The sequence below is a fragment of the Stomoxys calcitrans genome, chromosome 1, assembly GCF_963082655.1.
Source record: "Stomoxys calcitrans chromosome 1, idStoCalc2.1, whole genome shotgun sequence".
Classification (NCBI taxonomy): domain Eukaryota; kingdom Metazoa; phylum Arthropoda; class Insecta; order Diptera; family Muscidae; genus Stomoxys; species Stomoxys calcitrans.
Genome location: NC_081552.1, coordinates 141,457,444 through 141,485,439, shown reverse-complemented (window position 1 = coordinate 141,485,439; position 27,996 = coordinate 141,457,444). Strand labels below are relative to the sequence as shown.

Below are 27,996 nucleotides of genomic sequence, written 5' to 3'. Positions count from 1 at the left end.
AGCAACTTGCGGCAAATAAAACTGTTTATGTATTGAACGACCATGTATAAATTTCAATATTTCTGTTACATAGAGCTGTTGAGTTTAAGCTTCTTGTATCCACCCCCTTGTAAAGACAAATAACGACCGTATCAATCATTTATTTTTATTCTTAACATCGATGTCAATACCATCCATTTTTAATAGCGTTCAGAAATTTTAACTGGAAAGAGAAACGCCTATAAATTGTTCATGAGGGCAACTAGCTCGGACGATTTTCGAATCTCTTAACAGTTCATTACGAGCCTTGAGTCAGAAAAGTAATACAGACATTGACCATTGAAAGTGAGTTTTGGAGAAAAATGGTGAGCCATTACAATCGCAAAAAGAAGAAGGATGCAGTATTCTTGAATGTTAAACCGATAATGAGCAGTACTATTGCTGTTCGGAAGTATTCCAACGGTATTATGGACCAAATGCACAATGGATTTGGAAAACAGGTTTACCAAATGAGTAACAATCGTCCATCCATTGCGACCATTAGTTCGACAAATCAGCACTTCATACCAGTAAGTTCTCACAAGGCTATAGAGAGACGGAGAACTGAAACTAACGGATGACGTTAATTAAATTCTTGCAGAATATCTTTTATCAAAATGTTGCTCCATTAAAGTGGTTCATGCTTATGATTGGCGTACTACCAATGATGCGTACGGGCCCGGGAACCACAAGGTTTACAATGCGCTCGCTTCCGTTTGGCTATTGTTTGGTGGTATTCATATGTTTATCGGTGAGTGTACATTAACAATGCAACTAATCTTGAATAAAATTGAAATTTTCCATTAAAGTAAAACGGGGTTCAATTTTGGAATTTGCCCCTTCTGATACTAAAGGGTGATTTTTTTGAGGTTAGGATTTTCATGCATTAGTATTTGACAGATCACGTGGGATTTCAGACATGGTGTCAAAGAGAAAGATGCTCAGTATGCTTTGACATTTCATCATGAATAGACTTACTAACGAGCAACGCTTGCAAATCATTGAATTTTATTACCAAATCAGTGTTCGGTTCGAAATGTGTTCAAATTTTGACAAATTTTGTTCAGCGATGAGGCTCATTTCTGGTTGAATGGCTACGTAAATAAGCAAAATTGCCGCATTTGGAGTGAACAGCAACCAGAAGCCGTTCAAGAACTGCCCATGCATCCCGAAAAATGCACTGTTTGGTGTGGTTTGTACGCTGGTGGAATCATTGGACCGTATTTTTTCAAAGATGCTGTTGGACGCAACGTTACGGTGAATGACCACATTTCGAACCGAACACTGATTTTGGTAATAAAATTCAATGATTTGCAAGCGTTGCTCGTTAGTAAGTCTATTCATGATGAAATGTCAAAGCATACTGAGCATCTTTCTCTTTGACACCATGTCTGAAATCCCACGTGATCTGTCAAATACTAATGCATGAAAATCCTAACCTCAAAAAAATCACCCTTTACATTGCTTATTAACCCTGTCTGACAGTACAACACAGTCTCCCTTCAGACTCACATTGATGTTGCCAGATTGTTTTTGAGGCAGACCCCAAAAGTTCGGAACAAATTTTCCCACAAAATCACCGATTAAGTTGTTTTTCCCCTAAGAAAATCCCCTAAAGAAAACAAGTAAAAAGGCATTAAGTTCGGCCGGGCCGAACTTTGGATACCCACCACTTCGGGTATATATGAAAACTCCCTTTCGCCACAATCCGGTGAAAATTAGATAAGTTATGCACACAAATTCGACACGGATATTGAGTGGACTAATAAATATAAGTCACTGTTGAATTTTGTATTTCAAATTTGAATAAAATCGCGTAATAAATAAAGCTTTTATGAGCTTCAGACCCTTAATCGGCACATCGGTCTATAAGACAGCTATATCTAAATATAGTCCGATCTTTACCATATTTGGGTCGGATAGTGGGTGGCCTAAAACTACTTACTTTTTCAAATTTCAGCGAAATTGGTTAAAAAATAAAGCTTTTTTTCGCTTCAGACCCTTTATCGGGAGATCAGTCGGTATGGCAGCTATATCCAAATATGGTCAGATCCGAACCATATTTGGGACGGATGTCGGGAGAACTAAGACTACCCACTGTTTCTCCACTTCACTTCACTTCAAGTTTCGGCGAAATCGGGTAATAAATAGAGCTTTTAGGGACTTCAGACTCTTTACCGGCAGATCGGTGTATATGGCAGCTATATCTAAATATAGTCCAACCTGAACCACATTTGGGTCCTATATTAGGACGCATAAAACTATTCAATGTTTCAAATATCAGCGAAATCGTTAAAAAAATAAAGCTTTTATGGGCTTTAGACCCTTTATCTGGAGATTGGTCTATATGGCAGCTATACCTGAATATAGTCTGATTTTATCCAGATATCAGGAGACTTACGATAACCCTCTGTGTAAAATTTCAGCGAAATCGGGTAAGAAATAAAGCTTTTATGGGCTTCAGACCCTTTATCGATAGATCGTTAAATATGACAGCTATATATAAATATAGTCCGATATGGCTCATATTTGGGTTAGATGTCGGGAGGCCTAAAACTACTCACTGTTTTCAGCGAAATCGGATGAAAAATAAAGCATTTATGGGCATTAGACCCTTTATTGGAAATCGGCCTATTTAGCAGCTATAGCATTGGCTCAAGAACTTAACCAGCGTGCATTAAAAATACATATCAGTGCCAAATTTCAGCTCAATATCTCAATTTTTGAAGGATATAGATTGTGATGACAACAGACGGACGGACAGACACACGGACATCGTCTTAGAATTTTACAACGATCCAAAATATATATACTTTGTAGGGTCGGAAATTGATATATCGATGTGTTGCAAACGGAATGACTAAATGAATATACCCCCTTTCCTACGGTGGTGGGTATAAAAACAGTTTTTTCATAAGTTTTATGCCTACAATCAAAACATTGGTGCATTTAAATTTTTTTTCATTGTAAGCAATAAAAAACTCTAGTGCAAAATTTCAGTCGATAAGACGCCTTACAAGGATCAAGATGACAAATCGGGAGATAGTTTTAATTTGTTTAATCGGACATAAAAAGTTATGGTACTATTTTGGAAGCCGCGACCTTGGCGGACCTTAAATTGTTGCAAAAATTTCCGGCTTAAGTACGATGGACTTAAGTACATGCCTATGTCTGTGTTCATGTACAGCCTATGTCTATATTCATGTACAATTTCTCATCTCAAAAGGTACGTTTCTACAGTAAACACCAGTGTAGGTGAATATGCTTTTTATTAAATCACACCTAATCCAAGAGATTTCGGGATTGGACAACTCTTGTGTTGCAGTCTGCCAACTGACAGTTCTATCGTTAAGCTTGATATTTTTGAGGTTATACGTGCTCAAAATGTTAAAAAATTCATCTCGCTCAAAAAATGGAATTGAATCGTGAACATTTTCGTGCGATTATTTTTTATAACTTTCGACGTGGATTAACTCAAAAACAGTGCAATGACGAACTTAATTCAATTTTTAGCTATGAAGCTTCATCAAGGATCAGTGCTTATCGATGGTATGGTGAATTCCACCGAGGTCGTAGTTCACTCCAAGCCGAAATGCGTGAAGGTCGTCCAAAATCAGTTGTTGTTCCAAAAACCATTGATACTGTGCGCCAACTGATATTGCAAGATCGTCATGTGATCTATCGTGAGAATGCGACAAGGCATTAATGGGACCAGCATACATTCAATATTGCATGGACATTTGACCGTCAAAAAAAAAATTGATCGCGTTGGATCTCACACAATTTGTCAATCGCTCCAGAAAGCTCGTATCGATGCCCTAAAAATACGGAACAACTGCATTTGTGAGCACTCAAAACATCGATTTGATTAGTCATCCGCCGTATAGTCCTGACTTGGCACCGAGTGACTTTTTTTTATCCCAGTACGTACAAAGTAAAATGAGAGGTCAACGTTTTTCGACAACTGAAGAAGCGATGGATCGTTCAGAATGCATGTTCTAGAGATACCAGAATCAGAGTGGCAAAGTACTTCGACAATCGGTTAAAAAAAAGTATATTGATTTTAATGGGGAATGTTTTTCAAAACATTGAAGCGATTTTCGGTTATTAATATTTGTTTTTGCGTTCTCTAATCACAAAATATAAAATTTTCGTATACTCAAGAAAATTAGTTATGAAGCTTTGCTAGTGAAATGTCCCTTAGAAAATCACAATTTTTTACTTTTTTCCCCATCAAAATCCCCGTTTCTCAAATGAGAAAAATGTTTCCCCAATCACGAAAGAAATCTGACAACATTGGCAGGAAGATGCCTTCTAGTGTCTACCAGAGACCAGCATCAAGCCACCTTAAAAATAAGTGCACATTTCGAACCGAACACTGATTTTGGTAATAAAATTCAATGATTTGCAAGCGTTGCTCGTTAGTAAGTCTATTCAAGATGAAATGTCAAAGCATACTGAGCATCTTTCTCTTTGACACCATGTCTGAAATCCCACGTGATCTGTCAAATACTAATGCATGAAAATCCTAACCTCAAAAAAATCACCCTTTATATAGATAGCTGAGTCCTGCCCGCTCTGCTGCGTCCGATAATGCTATATTGGAGAAAAGTACTCTTAATTTGAAAATTTCTGCCAAATTTCAGTTGAAAATGTATTCCAATTTTCCTGTGGATTTTCTATTCTCAAATACCTTTTTATTCAAACCCCAATAATTAAAAGTCCTGTTTAAGGGTGTGGTGGATCCTCAGAGACTTGGTCTCAAAAGTGGAAGTCAATTTCGTGCTCTGCTCCCAAAGCCGTCGCCCTCCTATGCACCCCACCTCAGATTCTGATACCAAATTTTTGATTTAAGGTTAATGTAAGTGTGCCAAAAAAAATTTCGCTTAAATCGCCTTACCCATCTCCGAGATCTGGTGTTTTTGAAAATTATTGTTGAGGTCCGTCTTAGAGTGGGGAAAGTTAAGAAATAACACCGCAAACAGCCGCAACGAAGTCATAAAATTAGCGCCATTTACTGGCTATTTTCAATTGGATCAATTAAATCCATTTGAAAACAACCAGTAGATGGCGCTATGCTAAATGTTAGGTTAGGTTGAAAAGAGGGTGCAGATATTAATCCGCCCCATGCCACTATGGACATACACCTAAGCCAGTAATCGGCTTGTTGTGCGCTCTAAAAACTATAAAGTAACCTCTAAAAAGAAAACCTCAAGTAAGGAATTCCGCGCTACTTAAAATCCTTAATTGTTTTCAATGCCACTCCCCTAAGTTGGTTCATGTATGATATTGTGTCTCCACGTAAGTACCGGTATATGTTGTACGCGAAAGCCGGGCAATGACAAAGGAAATGCTCCAATATCTCTTCGTCTTCCTCGTGAACTGGCAGTCTTCTCTGGGTTAACATTGAGACCTCTGGGTCTAGCCCAGTCATATGCCATATGCAAGACCCTTTCGGCCCTTCTGCATAGCTCGTTCGGATCGTTCGTTACCCCTTAGAAGCTTTATAACATCGTCTGCATAGCAGATGGGTTCAAATCCCTCCTCAGTCAGCATCCGTAATAGGTCATTTATGGTGGTCACCCATAGGAGTGGCAATAAAATGCCCCCCTGTGCCACTTTCTCCCTTATATTTATGCCGTTGGACACACAATTTATCCACCTGTTCCTTAGCATATGGGTTATCCAGTCTCTAAGTACCGGGTCCATCCGGTACGGGTCTAAGGATTGGATCAGTGTGTCGCTCCGCACATTGTTAAAAGCCCCCTCGATATTAATGCATACCGCCAGTGTGTACGTTTTGGCATCGAAGGATTCTTCTATTTTATGCACAACCTCGTGCAGGGCAGTCTCCATCGACCTTCCATGTTTGTATTTGAGCATTTCGCTGGATGTCATCTCTATCATGGTGTCCACAATACGTTCCATGGTTTTGAATAGAAAGGACGTAAGGCTTATGGGTCTGTAGGGCTTTGGTGTCGCATAACTTGCCTTGCCGGGCTTAAACACAACCATTGCCTCCTGCCAGGCTTTTGGAGTATATGAAAGTCCTAAACACACTGTGAAAATTTTGGCCAGACGTGGCGCCAGGTAGTCTGCCTCTTTCTGTAGTAACGCCGGAAACATTCCATCAGGTCCGGATGACTTAAATGGTTCGAAGCTCCTCAAGGATTCCTTCACCATAAATTCCGTTATTATAAACCTACGATCAACGTCATTATTCCAAGATTCCGGTGTCTCCGTGAGTCTCGTCGTATCCTGTGGAAAATGGGGTTTCACCAAAAGCCTCAACATGTCCTCCGTTGTCTCTGCTCTCACTCCCATATCGTCTACTACAGTTTCAGTTTGGAGAGAAACTTTTTTATCTTTTCGGCGTCATTAACGCTATCGGTCTGTTCGCAGAAAAGCTTCCAGGAGGCTCGTTTTGCCGCTCTGGTAATCTTATCGTATTCCTTGAGCTGTGTGTAATACACATCTCAATAAACTTTCGCCTTTTTACGACGTGCTCTGTTAAAAAGTGTGCGGACCTCTTTCCCAATATTGTGAATCTCCCCGGTCACCCAGGGTTTTTCTTGGGCTGATTTCCTTTCCCGAAGAGGACAACCATCTTCGATGGATCCCACCAGTTCAGTCGTAATCCATTTCCGTCAATCTCTTCTATGCTTGGACAATCTAAATTATCTTGCCCAAGTCTTCTTCTGAGAAGTCTTCCTAATTTTGTCCAGTTGGTTTTCAACTCATTCCGGAAGCTTATCGGATTCGGCGCGGGCCGTGCTATTCTAAACCTAATGTAGCGACGGTCAGAGAAAGAGTGTTCCAATCCTGAACCTCATGGATCAGATTTTCGGAACATATCGTCACGTCTAATACCTCCTCCCTAATCCTATAAACAAATTAGCATTGTTACCAATATTTAGTGTAATTAGGTCAAGAACTCTGCCAGGGCTTGGCCCCGATTATTAGTGTTGGTACTACCCCACGAAATGTGGTAAGAGTTCGCATCACACCCTATTATTGTAGTACCTCGTTTCCTATTTGTATTGCTTTCCTCATCAGCCGTTGCAGCTCCGACGTGGGTGGCGGTGTCGGAAAGTCGAAAGTCAGATAAAGCGACGCCAGGTATGCTCCACCGTCTCCCTGCCTCACCACTGTTGCATCCGACGTTGACAACTTTGGATGCAACAGTACCAGTGTTAGCAAAGAATAATTGGTAGTTGATATGGTTCAGTTCAGAGACTTTGTTCCGGGTCGTCCATGGCTCCTGAATTAAGGCAATATGAATATTGCCCTTGCCGATTTTCTCCATCAGAGCGTGTGTAGCAGTCTCGCTCTGGTGGAGGTTTATCTATATAACCTCAATCATTGGTCCTTCAGTAAATGGGCATCTTGGGAGTAGGTGATAATCTCATCGTCTACTCCCTGTTCTTTAGACTGCATTGACTTTCCTGTCACTGCACTGCCTGATGTCATCGTTTTAGGTTCATTGCCTAGTCTAGTCTTCAAACTTTTTATAAAGTCGGTAATGGTTCCATCGTTGGGTCCCTTTTCGTTGGGCTATATTGAGTTTCCATTCCCTGTACTGCCAGATGTTTCAATACTAGAATCTTTGCCTATTTTAGTCTTCCAAATCTAAAGGAAATGGGCTTCTTGGGAGTTGCTAATGGTACCATCATCGGCTCCCTGTTCGTTGGGTTGCATTGACACTCCTGTCGCTGCGCTGCCTAATGTTTCAATATTAGGATTTTTACCTATCCCAGTATTACGAATCTTGGAGTCGGTGATGGGTCCGTCGTCGGGTCAAAGAGAGTTCCTTCCTCCTTCTCCTCCCTGTGGAAGACCTCCCACTTCTCTGCGACCAAACCTTCGTCTTGCTTGCCCAAGAATCGCAACATGCGTTCCGTCGCAAATTTACTACTCCCCCTTGATGAAGACCGTAGCCTTCGTGAGCTTTCGGATCGCTTTCTCGGTCTGTTTGTGAGCTTAGCATAGCCATCGCTCACTTCTGCTGTCATCCCGATGCCTTCATCTCTCGATTCAGCTGCGATGACTATTTCATTGACACAGCCGCTGTCTGAATCCGAGTCAGAAACACCACCTTTACTTAAAGGCTGGCGACGAACTGTGCATCCCTCTGGTTTATACGTATTTTTCTCATTTATTAGTCTGACGACTAGTTGTGCGCTTGAAACATTACTCTCGACTACAGGTGTCAAGGAACCCACACCTATAGGAGAGGAGGACAACATGCTGCGGTCTGACGCCACCACCGCTGATGTTAAGTCTTTGGAGTCAATTTCTAGCCTACTCCAAAAAGCTTTAAAATTTTTTTCGTAATAGGTAGTACCTATTCCGAGATACGAATATAAATATATTTTTTCTTTGAGGAGCGAAATAAAAACACGTCCGCTTCACTCAACGGCTACAGTACGGCTTAAATGTTACTACTCGCTTGGAGTGGTTTAATGCCTATGACACTGATCATCATATGGTAGTTGTCTAGTAGTTGGTAAAGAACTAATTTGCTAGTGTATATATTTGTTGCGGTGGCGAAAGTTCTTAATATTACAATGTAAAACTTTTGAACAAAAAAGTGTTGCACAGCACATGTTGTTTTGTATTGTTTATCGATGAGCTGAAAATGGTTTCAATCTAAACGTTAAGGTTTGTAAGGTTTGGAGGCGATTTTTGGAGGTAAAGCGCCACCTACATCCTTGGACACAAAGTTTAATGCCAGCACATGTCGTTTGGTATTGTCTATCGATGAGCTGAAAATCGTTTCAATCTAAACGGTATAGTTTTTAAGGTTTGGACGCGATTTTTGGAGGTAAAGCGCCACCTAGATCCTTGGCACAAAGTTTAATGCCATATTCGTAATCAACTCCCAAATACCTTTCATTTGAGTGCTATATAGCTATGGGGGAGGGGGGGGGGGGGGGGGGGCTTTTGGGGCCGAGGCGACCCGAAAATACTTAGACATAATTTTTTTTGTCATATTCGTAATGTTCTCCCGAATACCTTTCATTTGAGTCCCATATTGATATGTACGTCCAATAAGTTTGTTAGGGGAACTTTTGGGGTTGGAGTGGCCATTGGATTCCTCGGACACAACTTTTAATACCATATTCGTATTCTATTCTCCAATACCTCTCATTTGATCCCCATATTGTCCCGATAGCTCAACCTTGATTTTGGCCCCCTTTTAATATCAACAAATTATATAGCCTATTCCTCCTTCTTGACCATATTCGTAATCTACCTTCCAATACCTTTCATTCGAGTCCCATATTGTCATTATCGTCCAATATGCCTATTTGAAGGGGTTTTGGGTCGGGGTAGCCCCCTAAGTACTTGGACCCGATGGATTTCGATATCAAATTAATATTCTACTCCCGAGTACCTTTCATTTTGATCCCATATTGCCCCGATCGGTCCACTTTGATTTTGGGTGGTACTTTTGGGGTAAGGGGGAGGGTCCGCCTCTCTTGCGATGTCAAAAAATTATATAGCCTATTGTTCCTTCCGGTCCACACTCCACAACCTGTGAAAATTTCAAAGAAATCGGTTTAGCCGTTTTTGAGTCTATACGGAACAAACAAATCTACAAACCCACAAACAAACAAACAAACTCATATTCATCTTATATATAACAAGTAAAAAGGCGTTAAGTTCGGCCGGGCCGAACTTTGGATACCCACCACCTCGGATATATATGTAAACCACCTTTCGTCAAAATCCGGTGCAAAACTCATACCTTATGCCCTAAAGCAGCTATATCAATATATGTTCCGATTTGGACCAAATACTAATAAGTAAAAGTCATTGTTCAATTGTATATAACAAAATATTGGTCTTTTTAGTAGCAATATCTAAAAATAAACCGATCTGAACTATATACGACACGGATGCCGAAAAGCATAACATAAGTCAGTGTGTCAAATCTCAGTGCAATCGGATCAAAAAAGCGCCTTTTATTGGGCCAAGACTTTAAATCGAGAGATCAATCTATATGGCAGCTATATGCAAATCTTAATCGATCTAGACCAAATTGCAATAATATATGGAGGGGCTTAACTTTACTCTTTGTCCCAAATTTCGGCAACATCGGACAATAAATGCGCTTTCATGGCCCCAAAACCTAAAACCGGGAGATCGGTCTATATGGCAGCTATATCCAAATCTGAACCGATCTGAGCCATATTGACGGAGGATGTCGAAGGGCCTAAGATAACTCACTTTTCCAAATTTCAGCAAAATCGGATAATAAATGTGGCTTTTATGGGCCTAAGACCCTAAATTGGAGGATCGGTCTATATGGCAGCTATATCCAAATGTGCACCGATCTGAGCCAAATGGACGGAGGATGTCGAAGGGCCTAACACAACTCACTGTCCCAAATTTCCGCAAAATTGGATAATAAATGTGGCTTTTATGGGCCTTAGACCCTAAATCGGAGGATCGGTCTATATGGCAGATATATCCAAATCTGAACCGATCTGAGCTATATTGACGGAGGATGTCGAGGGGCCTAAGGCAATGTACTGTCCCAAATTCCAGCAAAATCGGATAATAAATGTAGCTTTTATGGGCCTATGACCCTAAATCGGAGGATCGGTCTATATGGCAGCTATATCCAAATCTGAACCGATCTGAGCCATATTGACAGAGGATTTCGAAGGACCTAAGATAACTCACTTTTCCAAATTTCAGCAAAATCGGATAATAAATGTGGCTTTTATGGGCCTAAGACCCTAAATCGGAGGATCGGTCTATATAGCGGCCATATCCAAATCTGAACCGATCTGAGCCATATTGACGGAGGATGTTGAGGGGCCTATGGCAACGTACTGTCCCAAATTTCAGCAAAATCGGATAGTAAATGTGGCTTTTATGGGCCTAAGACCCTAAATTGGCGGATCGGTCTATATGGGGGCTATATGAAGATATAGTCCGATATAGCCCATCTTCCAACTTAACCTGCTTATGAACAAAAAAAGAATCTGTGCAAAGTTTCAGCTCAATATCTCTATTTTTGAAGACTGTAGCGTGATTTCAACAGACAGACGGACAGACGGACGGACATGTCTAGATCGTCTTAGATTTTTACGCTGATCAAGAATATATATACTTTATAGGGTCGGAAATGGATATTTCGATGTGTTGCAAACGGAATGAAAAAATGAATATACCCCCATCCGTCGGTGGTGGGTATAAAAATCAATTTGTGTTTGTTTGTGTGTTTCTTATAGACTCAGAAACGGCTAAACCGATTTTCTTGAAATTTTCACAGATGGTGCATAATGACCCGGTGGGGGAAATAGGGTACTACATTTTTTGATATTTGAAGGACGGGCGGACCTTCCCCCTTACCCTAATTATCAGAAACGCCAGATCTCGGAGATGGGTGGTGCGATTTAAATTTTGTGTGCTCTCATATAGTACCCTAAAAATAAAAATTTGGTATCCAAATTTCGGATGGTGTACCTAGGAGGGGGCTGCCCCACCCTTAAACCTACCAAATATATAATTAGACCAATCACGAGAATATGGAACTCAAATGAAAGGTATTTAGGATAATAAAACGTATCTGATATCCAATTGTCAGACCAAGTGTTAGGGGGACCAACCTAAAACACTCCTAAATCGGACATATTTACCGACCATAGCAATATGTGACTCAAATGAAAGGTATTTGCGAGTAAAATACGAATCTGATATCCAAATATGGGACCAGGTTTCTGGGGGCCCACCCCTTTCCCAAAACACCCCCCAAACAGGACTTATTTACTGACTGATGGGAATATGGGGCTTAAATAAAAGGTATTTGAATGCAGAATACGAATCTGATATCCAAATATGGGACCACGTGTTTGGGGGGCCGCCTCTCACCAAAAACAACTCCCAAAGGGGACAAATTTACGACCATAGCAATATGGGGCTCATATGAAAGGTCTTTGGGAGTAAAACACGAATTTGATATCAATATTCGGGAAAAGTGTCTATGGGGCCACCTCACCCCCACAACACCACCCAAAAAGGAATTATTTTCTTACAATTGCAATATAAGGCTCAAATAAGAGGGTTTTTAAAGTGGAACACGAATCCGATATATATTTTCAAGGCCAGCTCACTGAGTGGCCGCGCATTCCCCAAAACACCCCCCAAGCCGGTCATGTTTGCCGACTATGGAAATATGGGGCTCAAATGAAAGGTATGTGGGTGTAGACCACGAATCTGTTATCTACATTAGGAGCCAACTGTCTAGCGGACGTCCCACCACCATAACAACCCCCAAATAGGACGTATTTGCTAACCAAGACAATTTGGGTCCTAAAGAGAGTGGAACTTAATATTCATGGTTTTTAGGGTCAATACCCCAAACCGGACATATTTGCTGACTTTTGCAATAGGGAGTTTAAATGAGATTAGAAAACGAATTTGATATCCAATTTTGAGGGCAATGGCAATATGGGGTTCAAATAAAAGATACATGAAAATAGAGCAAGTAGCTGACATATTTTCCGGGCTTAGAATTTGGGGGACAACCCCACGCCCCAAAACACCCCTAAATCGGACATATTTACCGACCATGGCAATGTGGGGCTTAAATGAAAGGTATTGGGGGTTAGAGCAAAAAATTGATACCCATTTTCGGGACCAATTTTCTGGGGGTCTACCCCTTTCCCAAAATGCCCCGCAAACAGCAATTTTTTAGTGACCATTGCAACATGGGGCTCAAATAAAGGTTTTTGGGAGTAGAATACGAACTTGATTTTAAAATGTAGGACCATGTATTTAGGGCATCATCCCCTTCCCTTTCCCCATAGGGAAAAAATTTTTCGACCATGTTAATATGTGGCTCAAATGAAAGGTATTTGATGGGGTATGTGGTTTAAATAAATTGTATTTGAGAGAAAACCACGATGCTGATATTTTTTCAGGGCCAAGAATCTGGGGGACCACTTCTCCCCCGAAAATACCACAAAATCAGACATCATGAGAATATCGGGCTGAAATGAAGTATTTTAAGAATGGAGTACACCTTACATCCAAACTTAAATTCGTATACCAATAAAGATCATATGGGATTCAGATAAAGGCACTTATATTGTTAATCAGTTAGTCAAGCGATATACTATTTTCGTAGCATCGTATTTCACTACAAGATATTTAATTGTCGAAAATAAATATTCCAAGGAAACTTTTGTTCCATATAAAGTAAAAGAAGGCGCAGGCCCGGGTCAGCTAGTTTATATATATATATATATATATATATATATATATATATATATATATGAACCGATCAGAACAATATGCGCATCAAATGAAAGGTTTTGGAAAGTAGAATACGAATATGGCCTTAAAATTTCAGACTTAGTACCCAGCGGGCCGCCCCAACCCCAAAACTCCCCCAAACGGACATATTAGACGTTTATGTCAATATGGGACTCCAATGAAAGGCATTCAGGAGTACATTACGAATATCGCAAATAAATTAAGTCCATGCAATGGGTGCTTTCCCCACCCCCAAAAACATCCCAAACGACCATATTAGTCGACCATGGCTATATGTAACACAAATGAAAGCAATTTGGAAGTAGATTAGGGAAATAACATTAAAATTTGTGGTAAGCTATCTAGGTGGCGCTTAACTTCCTTAAATCACCTCAAATAGGTTATTTGGCCCATCATGACAATTTGGGACTCAAATGAAAGGCATTTGAAAGTAGGAAAAGAATACAGTTTTGGGACAAAGTGTTTGTGGGTAAACTCTAATTGCAAATTTTGCCTATGAACATTCCACTAAGGAACAGGGGCAAACTTATCACATATCAATGAGTGCAGTCCAATTCAAGTTTTAAGCTCAATGATAAGGGGCCTCCTTTTTATAGCCGAGTCCGAACGGCGTGCCGCAGAGCGACACCTTTTTGGAGAGAAGTTCTACATGGCATAGTACCTCACAAATGTTGCCAGCATTAGGAGGGGAAAACCACCGCTGAAACTTTTTCTGATGGTCTCGCCAGGATTCGAACCCAGGCGTTCAGCGTCATAGGCGGATATGCTAACCTCTGCGCTACGATGGTCTCCAACCCTAATGCCCTCTCTTAACTGAACTTATTTTCCGAACATATCAATATGGGGTCTATTTTTAGGGCAAAGTTGCGGAGTGCCAGCCCCAACCCCAAAAACCCCTCCAACCCGTACATATTAATCGACCATGACAATTTTGGGCTTAAATAAGTTATTTAGGAGTAGAGCACAAATGTCTGAGATACCATCCCTACGTCAAAAAGAAACTCCCGCAAATGGATATATAGACCAATCACGATAATATAGAGCTTAAATGAAACAGGATTTATGTACCGACTATGACTATATGGGGCTCATTTAAAAAGTTTTTGAGAGAATAGCACGAAGCTTATATTGGATTTCCCAAAAATGCATTTTTTATAAAACTTAGAATGAACTTTAATCAAATATACTTTTTTTACACTTTTTTTCTAAAGCAAGCTAAAAGTAACAGCTGATAACTGACAGAAGAAAGAATGCAATTACAGAGTCACAAGCTGTGAAAAAATTTGTCAACGCCGACTATATGAAAAATCCGCAATTACTTTTTGGGCAACCTATTGGGTTGGTTTACATTAAGACCCAAGTATCTGGGAGGACAGCTCACTCTCAAAATACACCCCAAACCCGACATATTCAGCCACTACAAAATAGGAGTCCAAAGAAAAGTATATTGAAGTAGAACAGACCTTCAATGACACGAATTTGATATTCACATTCGATATCCACATTCTTAAAACTCTACCAAAACAGGACTTATATGTCGACCATAAAATGAAGCATTTTGAAAAAAAAACTATACACAAAGGAACTGGGGGAATAACTTATGATCGTTCCATGGAAAGAAGTGTAATTGATAAGAAAGTTGTATTTCATATGGTGTAAAAGAAGGCGCAGCGGAGCGGGCCGGATTCAGCTAGTATTCAATAAAAATTATTAAACTAAATAATTTTTTAGTTGAAAACGATTTTTTTCAATAAAATTTTTAATTGAAAATTATTTTGCGATTTTTTCTGTGCAGTACACCTTGAGCATTTCAAATTTTGAGTGCTTCCAATTAAGCATTTATGGGTCGGCGACCGACCTATTCTTTTTTGAGTAGGTAGAGTTCATCAAATCCTACCAAAAATCTTGAATATGTCTAAAGGTTTATGAGATATTGGAGTTACAACAATTTTTTTAAAACTTCAGATAAGATATCGTCCTTATTTTTTAAATTGAAAGACTATTTGTTACCACCATTGGGAGGTAACAAATTTCTCCGAATAAAGATATAAATTGTCGTTTTCGAAATTTGGTCAAAAAAACAAAATTACGAATTGTAGTGAAAATTTTATGGCAAATTTTTGCCATAATTAAGCACCTACAAGGCGTAGTACCCTTTTGAAACATTCATTTAATAGGCTGAAACTTATCATTTGCCGTTTTAATCATTCGATTATCTTATTCGGTTGTAAAAATATGATATGTGCAACGAAACAAATAAAACTGCGCCACTGTACTCCGGGTCGTTATTGTTTACCGATCGTCATAATACGATTCTGCTTCTTGGTATCAAAAGGAAAACAAAAATGAAGGTATGTTCCTTTTTTCCAAAAAAAAAATTTCCTTATATCATGGGACGGTCTAATGCCCATATTTAGCATCATGTCTTTGTAAATCCTAAACTTTGCCAATTTTCGGCGAAAAATCAAAAAGGTGTTAAAACCAAAAAAAGCCTGCTGACTAATTGAGTGCAAAAGAAATCCCACCTGCTTGAAAACATTTCCCTATTAAGGAAGCTGTCGAATTTTTTGTCAACATTTGGGGAATTTGAATGGTCAAATTTTACCACAGTTTTTCCCACATACCGCTTAACATTTTCCCAGGCAAAGTTTTCACATATGAATGAGTGCTGTCCGAATCAATTTTAAGCTCAATGATACGGTATCTCCTTTTTAAAGCCAAATCTGAATGGCGTGCGGCATCTCTTTGGGAAAAGTTTTTCCATGTCAGGGGATAACCACAGCTGAAAATTTTTCTGGCTGAAAAATTTTCTTGGCATTTTTTTGGGCAAATGCATGCTGCATCGAAAGTCAAATTGATATTTGATATTTCAATCTGGATTTTGTGCAGGCTTTCTGATAAGTCAAACAAGCCCACAGATAGGCGGCCAAAGGAAAACATTCGAGGACGATGCTCCACTATTGTGCGTCTATTCGAACTATGGTTGTGAATTTCTTGGTTTTTTGCCGGTACATACGGCTCATCAGTGTATCGTCTGTTGGTAACCTATCGGCTCCTCCTGCCCTGTTATTATTTTGCCGGGTTACCGCTTACTATTGGATGCCACCGTGGCACAGAGGTTAGCATGTTCGCCTATGAAGCCGAACGCCCAGTGTGCATTAACGGTGTATCCTGCCAAGTTAAAACTTCTCTACCAAGTGGTGAAGCTATGCGGCATGCCGTTCGGACTCGGCATAAAAAATTGTGCTTAAGCTTAAATCGTACTGCACTCATTGATATTTCTTCCTTCTCCTTAATGGTTGGGAACTTTAGTATTAGTACCACTTTTCAGCGGCAATCCATTGTTTATCCAGGGTTGCAAAAATTGAAGTCATTGCTTCTTTACTCTTTTAATACCCACGACATAAGAATGGGGGTATATTCATTTTGTCATTCTGTTTGCGACACATCAAAATAATCATCTCCGACCCTATAAAGTATATATATATTCGTGATCGTCGCAAAAATATAAGACGATCTAGTCATGTCCGTCCGTCCGTCATTGTTTATTTGTCTTTTCCATATAGACTCAAAAACGGATGAACCTATTTTCATGAAATTTTCACAGATGGTAGAGTCTGGGCCCCCAGTGAAAATAGAGTACTACATTTTTTGATATCCGATACCCTCCCCCATACCCCAATTTTCAAAAACGCCAGATCTCGGAGATGCGTGCACCGAATGGTACTCCAAAAATACGAAATTGGGGGAAAAAATTTTGGGATCAAGTAACCGGGTGGACGCCCCATCGCAAAACTCACCCGAAAGGACATGTGTACCGATTGGGACAATATGGGTATCAAATAAAAGGTATTTAAGAGTAGAGTACGATTTGGTCAACAAATTTCACTCTTAATTTTCGAGAGGGGTCCCCCACCCACAAAAAAGCCCCAAGAGGACACTTTACCGCTTTGGGCAATATGGGTATCAAATGAAAGGTATTTTAGAGTAGAGTACGAACTTGGCATTAAAATGTTACCCTAAGTGTCGGGGCCCCTACCCCCAAAAACACCACCCAACAGGACACTTTACCCACACTGAGCAATATGGGTATCAAATGAAAGGTATTTAAAAGTAGAATTGAAATCTGTCTGACGTGTAGTTCGATCGGGATAATATGTCGATTAAAAGAAAGGTCTATGACAGTATATTTCGAATCTAATGTTGGTATAAAGATCTGGATCACGTCCTACCGTTCCGCAGGGCAGTAGATCGTGAAAATAAAAGACTCAAATTAATTGTCGTTTGGTTCTTAGCGTCGCGGGGATCGGCCCTTTCCTCCCAATAAATGAACGTAACTGTCATGTAGAATGAACGAGAATATATTGTACTCAAATGAAAGGACGCTATCCTACTCAAAAAAAGGAAATAATATATGAGTAATATGAAATGAAATATGAGACCGATAAGGATAGAATAGGACAGAAATAAAAGGTCTTTGATAGTAGAGTACACTTTTTACCCTCAAATTAGGATGGACGCAGGAGGACCTGCGGATCTTTAAGAATGTGGTATCCCAAATGGTCGCTTTGAAATATGATTTTGAATGTAGATAACCAATACAAAAAAATTAATTAGCGTGATACTGAACGAGACACCTAGCCTTTAATATCTTGATAGCCCCCTTCAAAATGCTTGACATTATGGGGCTCTAATAAAATCGTGCTCTAGCACGATGCTGATATTATTTCAGGGTCCGCCTCTTAACTCCCTACAAAACGGTCTTGATTGCCTACTATGGCGATAAATAATAGGTATTTGATAGAAGAAAACGAATTTGATATCCAATTTTAAGGTCAAATGTTTGGGGGTCGTGTCACCCCATAAGCTTCCCCTAAACCAAATGCAATTGGGGCTAAAATTAAAAAATTTGAGAGTAGAGCATGATGATGATATTTTTTCAGGGCTAAGTACGTGGGCAACCGCCCCACCCTGCATACCCCTCAAACTGGACATATTTGTGGATTATGGCACAAATAGGGGGTCAAATCTGTATCTGTTTTATGACCAAGTGTTTCAGGAACGCCTCACCTCATAAACTCCCCCTAAACCACACATATATATCGAATATAGCAATATGAAGCTCCAATGTGGTTTTTGGTAGGGGAGTATGAATCTGATATCCACTTTCGGGGCAAAGGGTTTGGCTACTCCACTCCACCACCATATCCAAAAGAATAAAGTAGATCTAACATCCAAACTTTAATGGGCGACCCTCCCTTTACCCTATTTTCAAAAAAGCCAGATCTCGGAGATGGGTGGAGCAATTTAAGCGAAATTAAGTTTGTTTATAATAACCTTAATACAGAAATTCGTATCCTTATTTAGGGCGGGATATCTAGGGGCCGACCCACCTCAAAAGCCACCAGCCAAATGAAATATAAACCAAGAATGACAATATGGGACTCAAATAAAAAGTATTTGAGACCAGAGCACTCATCTGATATATGAGGATCCGCCTCACCCCCAATACCGGACATATTTACCGACCATAGCAATATAAGGCTCCAAATTAAGGTATTTGGGAGAAGAGACCAATATAATATCCACATTGGCGCGAAATATCTGAAAGGCTGTACCAGCACCCCCAAACAGGACTTATTTCCTGACGTGAGAGTGAAAGAAGGCGCAGCGGAGCAGGCCCTGTCCAGCAATAGTCTTTAGGAATAATGATATTGGACTGAAACTTTGCACAGATTCTTTTTTTATCCATATACAGGTTAAGTTCGAAGATGGGCTTTATCGGACTATATCTTGATTTATCCCCCATATAGACCGGTATGCCGATTTAAGGTCTTAGCCACATTTTTACCTGTTTTCGCTGAAATTTGAGGCAGTAAGTCATATTAGGATCCTCGATATCCTTGTTTAATTTGGCCCAGATTTGGATATAGCTGTCATATATACTGATCTCGCGATTTAAGGTTTTAGGCCTATTAAAGTTGAATTTATTAACTGATTTTGCTGAAATTATGCATAATGAGTTGCGGTGAGTCCCTCGATATTCGTACCCAGTATGGTTAAAATCTCTAAATCTCTAAATTTGAGGTCTTGGGCCAACAACAGCCGTATTTATTGTTTGATTTTGCAGATCGGTCAAGATTTAGATCTCCCGATTTAAAGTTTTAGGCCCATAAAAGGTGAATTTACTAACTGATTTGACTGAAATTATCACAATGAGTACCGATCTCCCAATTTTAGTTTATGGGTCCATAAAAGCACGTTTATTACTCGATTTCCCTAAAATTTGACACAGTGGGCTGTGTTAGGCTCTTCGACATTCGTGTTCAATATGATTCAGATCGGTCTATATTTAGATATAGTTGTCATATACATATACCCATCTCCCGATTTAAGTTCTTAGGCCCATAAGAGGTTAATATTTTACCGATGAATTTGGTACAATGAGTTGTGTTAGACCCTTACACAGCCTTCTTGAATATGGTGGAGACCGGAATATATTTAGATATATTGGGTTTTAATAAAACTTAGAATGAACTTTAATCAAATATATAGTTGCCATTTTGTTCGATAACCTTTTGCCATCTTCCTGGCAAATTTAGTATTCCACGCTCATAGAACTTCTGGCCTTTATCTGCAAAAAACTGAACCAAGTGCGATTTTATAGCCTCATCATTGCCGAAAGTTTTACCATTTACGGAGTTCTGCAAAGATCGAAATAAATGGTAGTCTGATGGTGCAAGGTCAGGGCTATATGGTGGATGCATCAAAAGTTCCTAGCTAAGCTCACTCAGTTTTTGGTGAGTGACCAAAGATGTGTGCGGTCTAGCGTTGTCCTGGTGGAATATGACACTTTTACGATTGACCAATTCTGGTCGCTTCTCCTTGATGGCTGTATTCAATTTGTCCAATTGTTGACAGTAAACATCCAAATTAATCGTTTGGTTCCTTGGAAGCAGCTCAAAATATACCACACCCTTCCAATCCCACCAAACAGACAGCATAACCTTCTTTTGGTGGATATCAGCCTTTGAAGTGGTTTGAGCTGGTTCACCATGCTTGGACCATGATCTTTTTCGACTAACGTTGTTGTAAACAATCCATTTTTCATCTCCAGTTATGATTCGTTTTAAAACGGATCGAATTCATTGCGTTTAAGGTGCATATCACAAGCGTTGATTCGGTTTGTTAAATGAATTTCTTTCAATACGTGTGGTACCCATATTAAAATTGACGCCAAACAAACAAATGTAAACAAAATTTCGGGCAGTTTTTTCTAAAGCAAGCTAAAAGTAACAGCTGATAACTGACAGAAGAAAGAATGCAATTACAGAGTCACAAGCCGTTGAAAAAATTTGCATTCTTTCTTCTGTCAGTTATCAGCTGTTACTTTTAGCTTGCTTTAGAAATAAGTGTAAAAAAAGTATATTTGATTAAAGTTCATTCTAAGTTTTATTAAAAATGCATTTACTTTCTTTTAAAAAATCCGCAATTACTTTTTGGGCAAAGCAATATTTCAATTCGATCCTTATATATCATATAGATCGGGTTCCATATAATATCACAAATTCGAGTTGTGATCTTTAAGAGTGAACGGGTTCTTAAAACCCTAGTTGAGAATTAGCCCTACTGATTATGTAGTCCAAATGAGGAATACATGAAAATTTTGTGTCTAAATTTACTCCCAGATCCTGTTTGGCCGTTTTTCTCCCAACTAAATTAGTGTGGAAGTTGTAGTCATTAAGCAGTGAAAACTTTTTGTGTGTAATTGTTAAAATTTTACACTTGAAAAAATTGAGGTCCATACTATTCGGCTGACACCATAGAAGGAGTCTGTCAATTTGTTTTTGAAAAAGAATGCAATCATTATGATTTCGAACAGTAGAAAATAGTTTTAAATAGGGCAGAAGTCAAGATCCAAGAACAGTTTACGGAACTGATTTGCGCCATATTAAGCATAGTTATTGGAAGTCATAACAGAACACCTCATGCAAAATTTCAGCCAAATCGGATGAGAATTGCGTGATCTACTGTCTCAAGAAGTCAAGACCCGTTTATATGAAAGCTATACCAGATTATGAACCGATTTGAATCATACTTAGCACAGTTGTTGAAAGTGATACCAAAACACTACGTGCAAAATTTCGGAGCATAGATTTCGGTTTAATCGGACGAGAATTGCGCCCTCTAGAGGCTCAAGAAGCCAAGACCCAAGAGCGGTTTATATGGCAGCTTTATTAAAACATGGACCGATTTGGCCCATTTACAATACCAACCGACATACACTAATAGAAAGTATTTGTGCAAAATTTCAAGCGGCTAGCTTTACTCCTTCGAAAGTTAGCGTGCTTTCGACAGACAGACGGACGGACGGACAGACATGGCTAGATCGACTTAAAATGACATTACGATCAAGAATATATACACTTTATGGGGTCTTAGATACATATTTCGAGGTGTTATAAACAGAATGACGAAATTAGTATACCCCCATTCCATGGTGGAGGGTATAAAAATGAATTTGGGTTTGTTTGTATGTTTAAATGTGGGGAGTGGTCCGGCAGGAGCAATAGGCTATATAATTTATTGATATTGGTAGGGTGGCAGACCCTCCCCCTTACTCTAAAAGTACGACCCCAAAATAAAAGTGAACCGATCGGAACAATATAGGATTCAAATGAAAGGTATTCAAGAGTAGACTACAAATTTCATATTAAAAATTGGATCCAAGTAACAGGGGAGCCTCCGCAACCCCAAAACACCCTAAAATAGGTGTAATGGACGATAATGACAATATGGGACTCAAATGAAAGGTATTTGGGAGTAGATTACGAAAATGGTCAGGAAGGAGGAAAAGGCTTTTTATTTTTTTTGATATTGGAAGGGGGCGGACCCTCCCCCGTTACGCCAAAAACACCACCTAAAACCAATAGGGACAATATGGGTATCAAATGAAAGGTATTGGGGAGCAGAATACGAATATGGTATTAAAAATTGGGATCAAATATGCGAGGGGTCTCCCAACCCCAAAAACACCCCCAAACAAACATATTGGACATAATTATCAATATGGGACTCAAATGAAAGGTATTCGGGACTTGACTACGAATATGACATAAAAAATGAGGTCCAAGTAGTTGGGGGTCGCCCACCCTTAAATGGCAATGTAATTCAATCCAAGCTAGATGAACCTTAAATTAAAGGTATTTGGTATGACTAATATGACATTAAACTTTGTGTCCAAGAATCTAGGTGGTGCTTTACCTCCTAAAGTCTCCTCCAAAAGTTTATTTAACCATTAATACAATGGGGGATCAAGTAATAGATATTTTTAAGTGGACTGCGTCATTCAAATTTGTGCTCAAATGGCAGATGGAGTGAGACGCCCCCACTAAATGGCTGTATACACCAATTATGAAAATATGGGTTTAAATTCAAAGTATAAGGTTGTGGACTGCGAGTATGATATCTTTATTCAGCTCATATATCTAGCGGACCACCTCACCCCAAAACAATTAATCAATTATAATGACCTAACAGAACACTGCCGCCATACCCCCAAATTTATGATGTGCAGTGTGATACGAGCAGTTGCAAACTTTAACGTCAAGGTGGCCGCCATTTTTAGCTCATCGACAAGGAGCCTACTTTTCTTAGAAAAGTCCAAACAACGTGCTGCGCAACACTTTCATGTTCAAAAGTTTTAATTGGTTTAATAACTTAGAACTGTCGCTACGTACCCTACGTAAGTTCCGGCAAATAAGTTCATTACCACTGAGAATCGTTTAATATGACAATTTGAATTGATTTAAACAAGACTAAATTATGACTATTCAGCAGGTAGCCACATATAGCTCTAACGGATGGGAGAAATTTAAAATTCTCAGTCGTTTATATGTGATTGCGCAAGCAATCGGGGCGACATGAAACGGAGAACTTTTAAGTTATTTTGGGTATTAAAGTCTAAGCCTTTTCCCTATCGATGGCAGCACTAACATTAAAATAAGCGCCATCTATTCTGTTTGCAACTGAATCAACTAAATGGAGACGCCACCACGAACAGACAGAGTGCAGAGTTGTAAAAATTGATCATGCAGCATTTATCTTTGTTATGGCAAACTATCGGTCTGTAAAATAAAGAAAAATAAGGTACAAGAATTTCGTTGCGGTTGTTAGCTGTATTAATTTTTAAATTTCCCACCCTAAGACGGGCCTTAACAATAGGTGTTTTAGGAAGTTTAAGTAGCTATCTTTGCCATAGATAAAAATTTATTTAGTAGAGTGTGAATATCCAAGTTTGTATTAAACTGTTAGAAACATTTTTTTCGTTTTGTCACTCGATTCGTTCACTAAGTCATTGAAAACAGCTGTTTTCATAAAGGGAAAATAACTGTTTTCAATGACTTGGCGAACGATTTGATTGACAACAAGTACGCGTGAAAAGTTTGGCCGGGCCGAGTCGTACATACCCTCTACCATGGATCTCATTTTTACTTTTTTTGCATGCTATCTCTTTATAGACAAACAAAGGATAATGGATATCAAGTAAAAGCGTGCAAAGTTCGGCCGGGCCGAATCTTATGTACCCTCCACCATGGATCGCATTTGTCGAGTTCTTTTCCCCACATCTCTTCTTAGGCAAAAAGTGTTATATGAAAAGATTTGCTCTGCTATTAGAGCGATATAAAGTTATGATCCGGTTTAGACCACAATTAAGTTATATGTTGGAGACCTGTGTAAAATGTCAGCCAATTCGAGTAAGAATTGCGCCCTTTGGGGGCTCAAGAAGTAAAATAGAGAGATCGATTTATATGGGAGCTGTATCAGGCTATAAACAGATTCAGACCATAATAAACACGTATGTTGATGGTCAAGAGAGGATCCATCGTACAAAATTTCAGGCAAATCGAATAATAATTGCGCCCTCTAAAGGCTCAAGAAGTCAAGATCCCAGATCGGTTTATATGGCAGCTATATCAGGTTATGTACCGACTTGTACTTTATTTGACATAGTTGTTGAAAGTAACAATAAAAAACGTCTTGCGAAATTTCAGCCAAATCGGATAGGAATTGCGCCCTCTAGAAGCTCAAGAAGTCAAGTCCCCACATCTGTTTATATGACAGCTATATCAGGTTATGAACCGATTTGAACCATATTTGGCACAGTTGTTGGATAGGATAGTTGTTGCATAACAAAATACTACGTGCCAAAATTCATTCAAATTGGATAAGAATTGCGCCCTCTAGAGGCTCAAGAAGTCAAGACCCAAGATCGGTTTATATGACAGCTATATAAGGTTATGAACCGATTTAAACCATACTTGCCACAGTTGTTGGATATCGTAACAAAACACGTCGTGCAAAATTTCATTCCAATCGGATAAGAATTGCGCACTCTAGAGGCTCAAGAAGTCAAGACCCCAGATCGGTTTAAATGGCAGCTATATCAGGTTATGAGCCGATTTCACCCATACTCGGCACAGTTGTTGGATATCATAACAAAGCACGTCGTGCAAAATTTCATTCCAATTGGATAAAAATTGCGCACTCTAGAGGCTCAAGAAGTCAAGACCCAAGATCGGTTTATATGGCAGCTATATCAAAACATGGACCGATATGGCCCATTTACAATACCAACTGACCTACACTAATAAGAAGTATTTGTGCAAAATTTCAAGCGGCTAGCCTTACTCCTTCGGAAGTTAGCGTGGTTTCGACAGACAGACGGACGGACGGACGGACGGACATGGCTAGATCGACATAAAATTTCACGACGATCAAGAATATATATACTTTATGGGGTCTCAGACGAATATTTCGAGTAGTTACAATCAGAATGACGAAATTAGTATACCCCCATCTTATGGTGGAGGGTATAAAAATTGCCAAGCTATTTCAGGTTATCAACCGATTCGGACCATGCTTGGTTTGGCTGTTGGTCATTTTAGTAGAAGACATTGTGCAAAATGTCAGCCAAAATTGGATACGAATTGAGACATATAGTGGCTCAAGAATTAAAATCGGGAGATCAGTTCACATGGGAGCTATTGGGTTGCCCAAAAAGTAATTGCGGATTTTTCATATAGTCGGCCTTGACAAATTTTTTCACAGCTTGTGACTCTGTAATTGCATTCTTTCTTCTGTCAGATATCAGCTGTTACTTTTAGCTTGCTTTAGAAAAAAAGTGTAAAAAAAGTATATTTAATTAAAGTTCATTTTAAGTTTTATTAAAAATGCATATACTTTCTTTTAAAAAATCCGCAATTACTTTTTGGGCAACCCAATATATCTGGTTATGGGCCGATTGACACCATATTTGGCACGTATGTGGAAGGTCATAGGAGAAGTCGGTAAAATAATGTGTAGCCAAATCGCATAAGAAGTGCGCCCTCTAGAGGCTCAAACAGTCAAATTAGGAGATCGGTTTATATGGGAGCTATATCAAGATTTAAACCGGTTTGAACCATACTTAGCACAGATGTTGGAAGTCATAACAAAATATCTTATACAAACTTTGAGACAAATCGGATATGAATTGCGGCGTTTAGGGGCTCAAGAGGTCAAGATCCAAAATCTGTTTATATGGCAGCTATATAAAAACATAGACCAATATGACCCATTTAAAATCCCAACTGACCTACACTAATAGGAAGTATTTGTGCAAAATTTCATGCGCCTAGCTTTATTCCTTCGAAAGTTAGTATGATTTCGACAGTTGGACGGACCGACATGACTAAATCGACTTAGAATGTCAAGACGATCAAAAATATACATATATGCTTTGTTGGGTCTCAGATGAATATTTCGATGGTTTACAAACGAAATGACCAAATTAGATTATGATGGAGGGTATAAAAAGAAGTAACAAATTTAGTGGTCTAGGCCGTCATTTTTGCACTGAAGTCTTAAATGGATAATGATTATTGTTGCAACTATTATTGAAGGACCATCCAGTGTTGAAAATTTTTATTGCCTCCACCATAAGTGGGGGGGGTATACTTATTTCGTCATTCTGTTTGTAACTACTCGAAATATTCGTCTGAGACCCCATAAAGTATATATATTCTTGATCGTCGCGACATTTTATGTCGATCTAGCCATGTCCGTCCGTCCGTCTGTCTGTCGAAAGCACGCTAACTTCCGAAGGAGTAAAGCTAGCCGCTTGAAATTTTGCACAAATACTTCTTATTAGTGTAGGTCAGTTGGTATTGTAAATGGGCCATATCGGTCCATGTTTTGATATAGCTGCCATATAAACCGATCTTGGGTCTTGACTTCTTGAGCCTTTGGAGTGCGCAATTCTTATCCGATTGGAATGAAATTTTGCACGACGTGTTTTGCTATGATATCCAACAACTTTGACAAGTATAGTTCAAATCGGTTTATAACCTGATATAGCTGCCATATAAACCGATCTTGGGTCTTGACTTCTTGAGCCTCTAGCGTGCGCAATTCTTATCCGATCAGAATGAAATTTTGCACGACGTGTTTTGTTACGATATCCAACAACTGTGCCAAGTATGGTTCAAATCGGTTCATAACCTGATATAGCTGCCATATAAACCGATCTTGGGTCTTGACTTCTTGAGCCTCTAGAGTGCGCAATTCTTATCCGATTGAAATGAAATTTTGCACGACGTGTTTTGTTGTTATATCCAACAACTGTGCCAAGTATGGTTCAAATCGGTCCATAACCTGGTATAGCTGCCATATAAACCGATCTTGGGTCTTGACTTCTTGAGTCTCTAGAGGACGCAATTCTTATCCGATTAGAATGGAATTTCGCACGACGTGTTTTGTTATGATACCCAACAACTGTGCCAAGTATGGTTTAAATCGGTCCATAACCTGATATAGCTGCCATATAAACCGATCTTGGGTCTTGACTTCTTGAGCCTCTAGAGGGCACAATTCTTATTCGATATGAATGAATTTTTGCACGAAGTATTTCGTTATGATATCCAACAACTGTGCCAAGTATGGTTGAAATCGGTCCATAACCTGATATAGCAGTCATATAAACAGATCTGGGGATTTGACTTCTTGAGCTTCTAGAGGGCGCAATTCCTATCCGATTTGGCTAAAATTTAGCATGACGTATTTTATTTTTACTTTCAACAACTGTGTCAAATAAGGTTCAAATCAGTTCATAACCTGATATAGCTGCCATATAAACCAATCTGGGATCTTGACCCCTAGAGGTCGCAATTATTATCCGATATGCCTGAAATTTTGTACGATGGATCCTCTCATGACCATCAACAAACGTGTTTATTATGTTCTGAATCAGTCTATAGCCCGATACAAATCCCATATAAATCGTTCTCTCTATTTTACTTCGTGAGCCTCAATGGGCGCAATTCTTATACGAATTGGCTGAAATTTTACACAGGTCTCCAACATATAATTTAATTGTGGTCCGAACCGGACCATATCTTGATATCGTTTTAATAGCAGAGCAACTCTTTTCTTATATCCTTTTTTGCCTAAGAAGAGATGCCAAGAAAAGAACTCGACAAATGCGATCCATGGTGGAGGGTATATAAGATTCGGCCCGGCCGAACTTAGCACGCTTTTACTTGTTTCTGATATTTTTGGCATGGGTAAGCCGAAGATGCTTACCAATGCCCAACGGTGACATTAGATAGGCCGACAAAACTGGAAATTCTATTGAATATAAAAATA

General features: G+C 39.3%; 1 protein-coding gene across 1 annotated transcript in view; it reads left to right on the top strand.

The window, feature by feature from the left end:
* Window positions 1-286: 286 nt before the first annotated feature.
* LOC106092993 (gustatory and odorant receptor 63a) overlaps window positions 287-27,996 on the top strand; it is an 82,899-nt gene continuing 55,189 nt past the window's right edge. Inside the window, exons 1-2 of the mRNA XM_059369778.1 lie at window positions 287-548; window positions 620-769. Coding sequence (XP_059225761.1) covers window positions 342-548; window positions 620-769 — 357 coding nt within the window. The 5' untranslated portion in view covers window positions 287-341. The remainder of the gene's footprint in view (window positions 549-619; window positions 770-27,996) is intronic.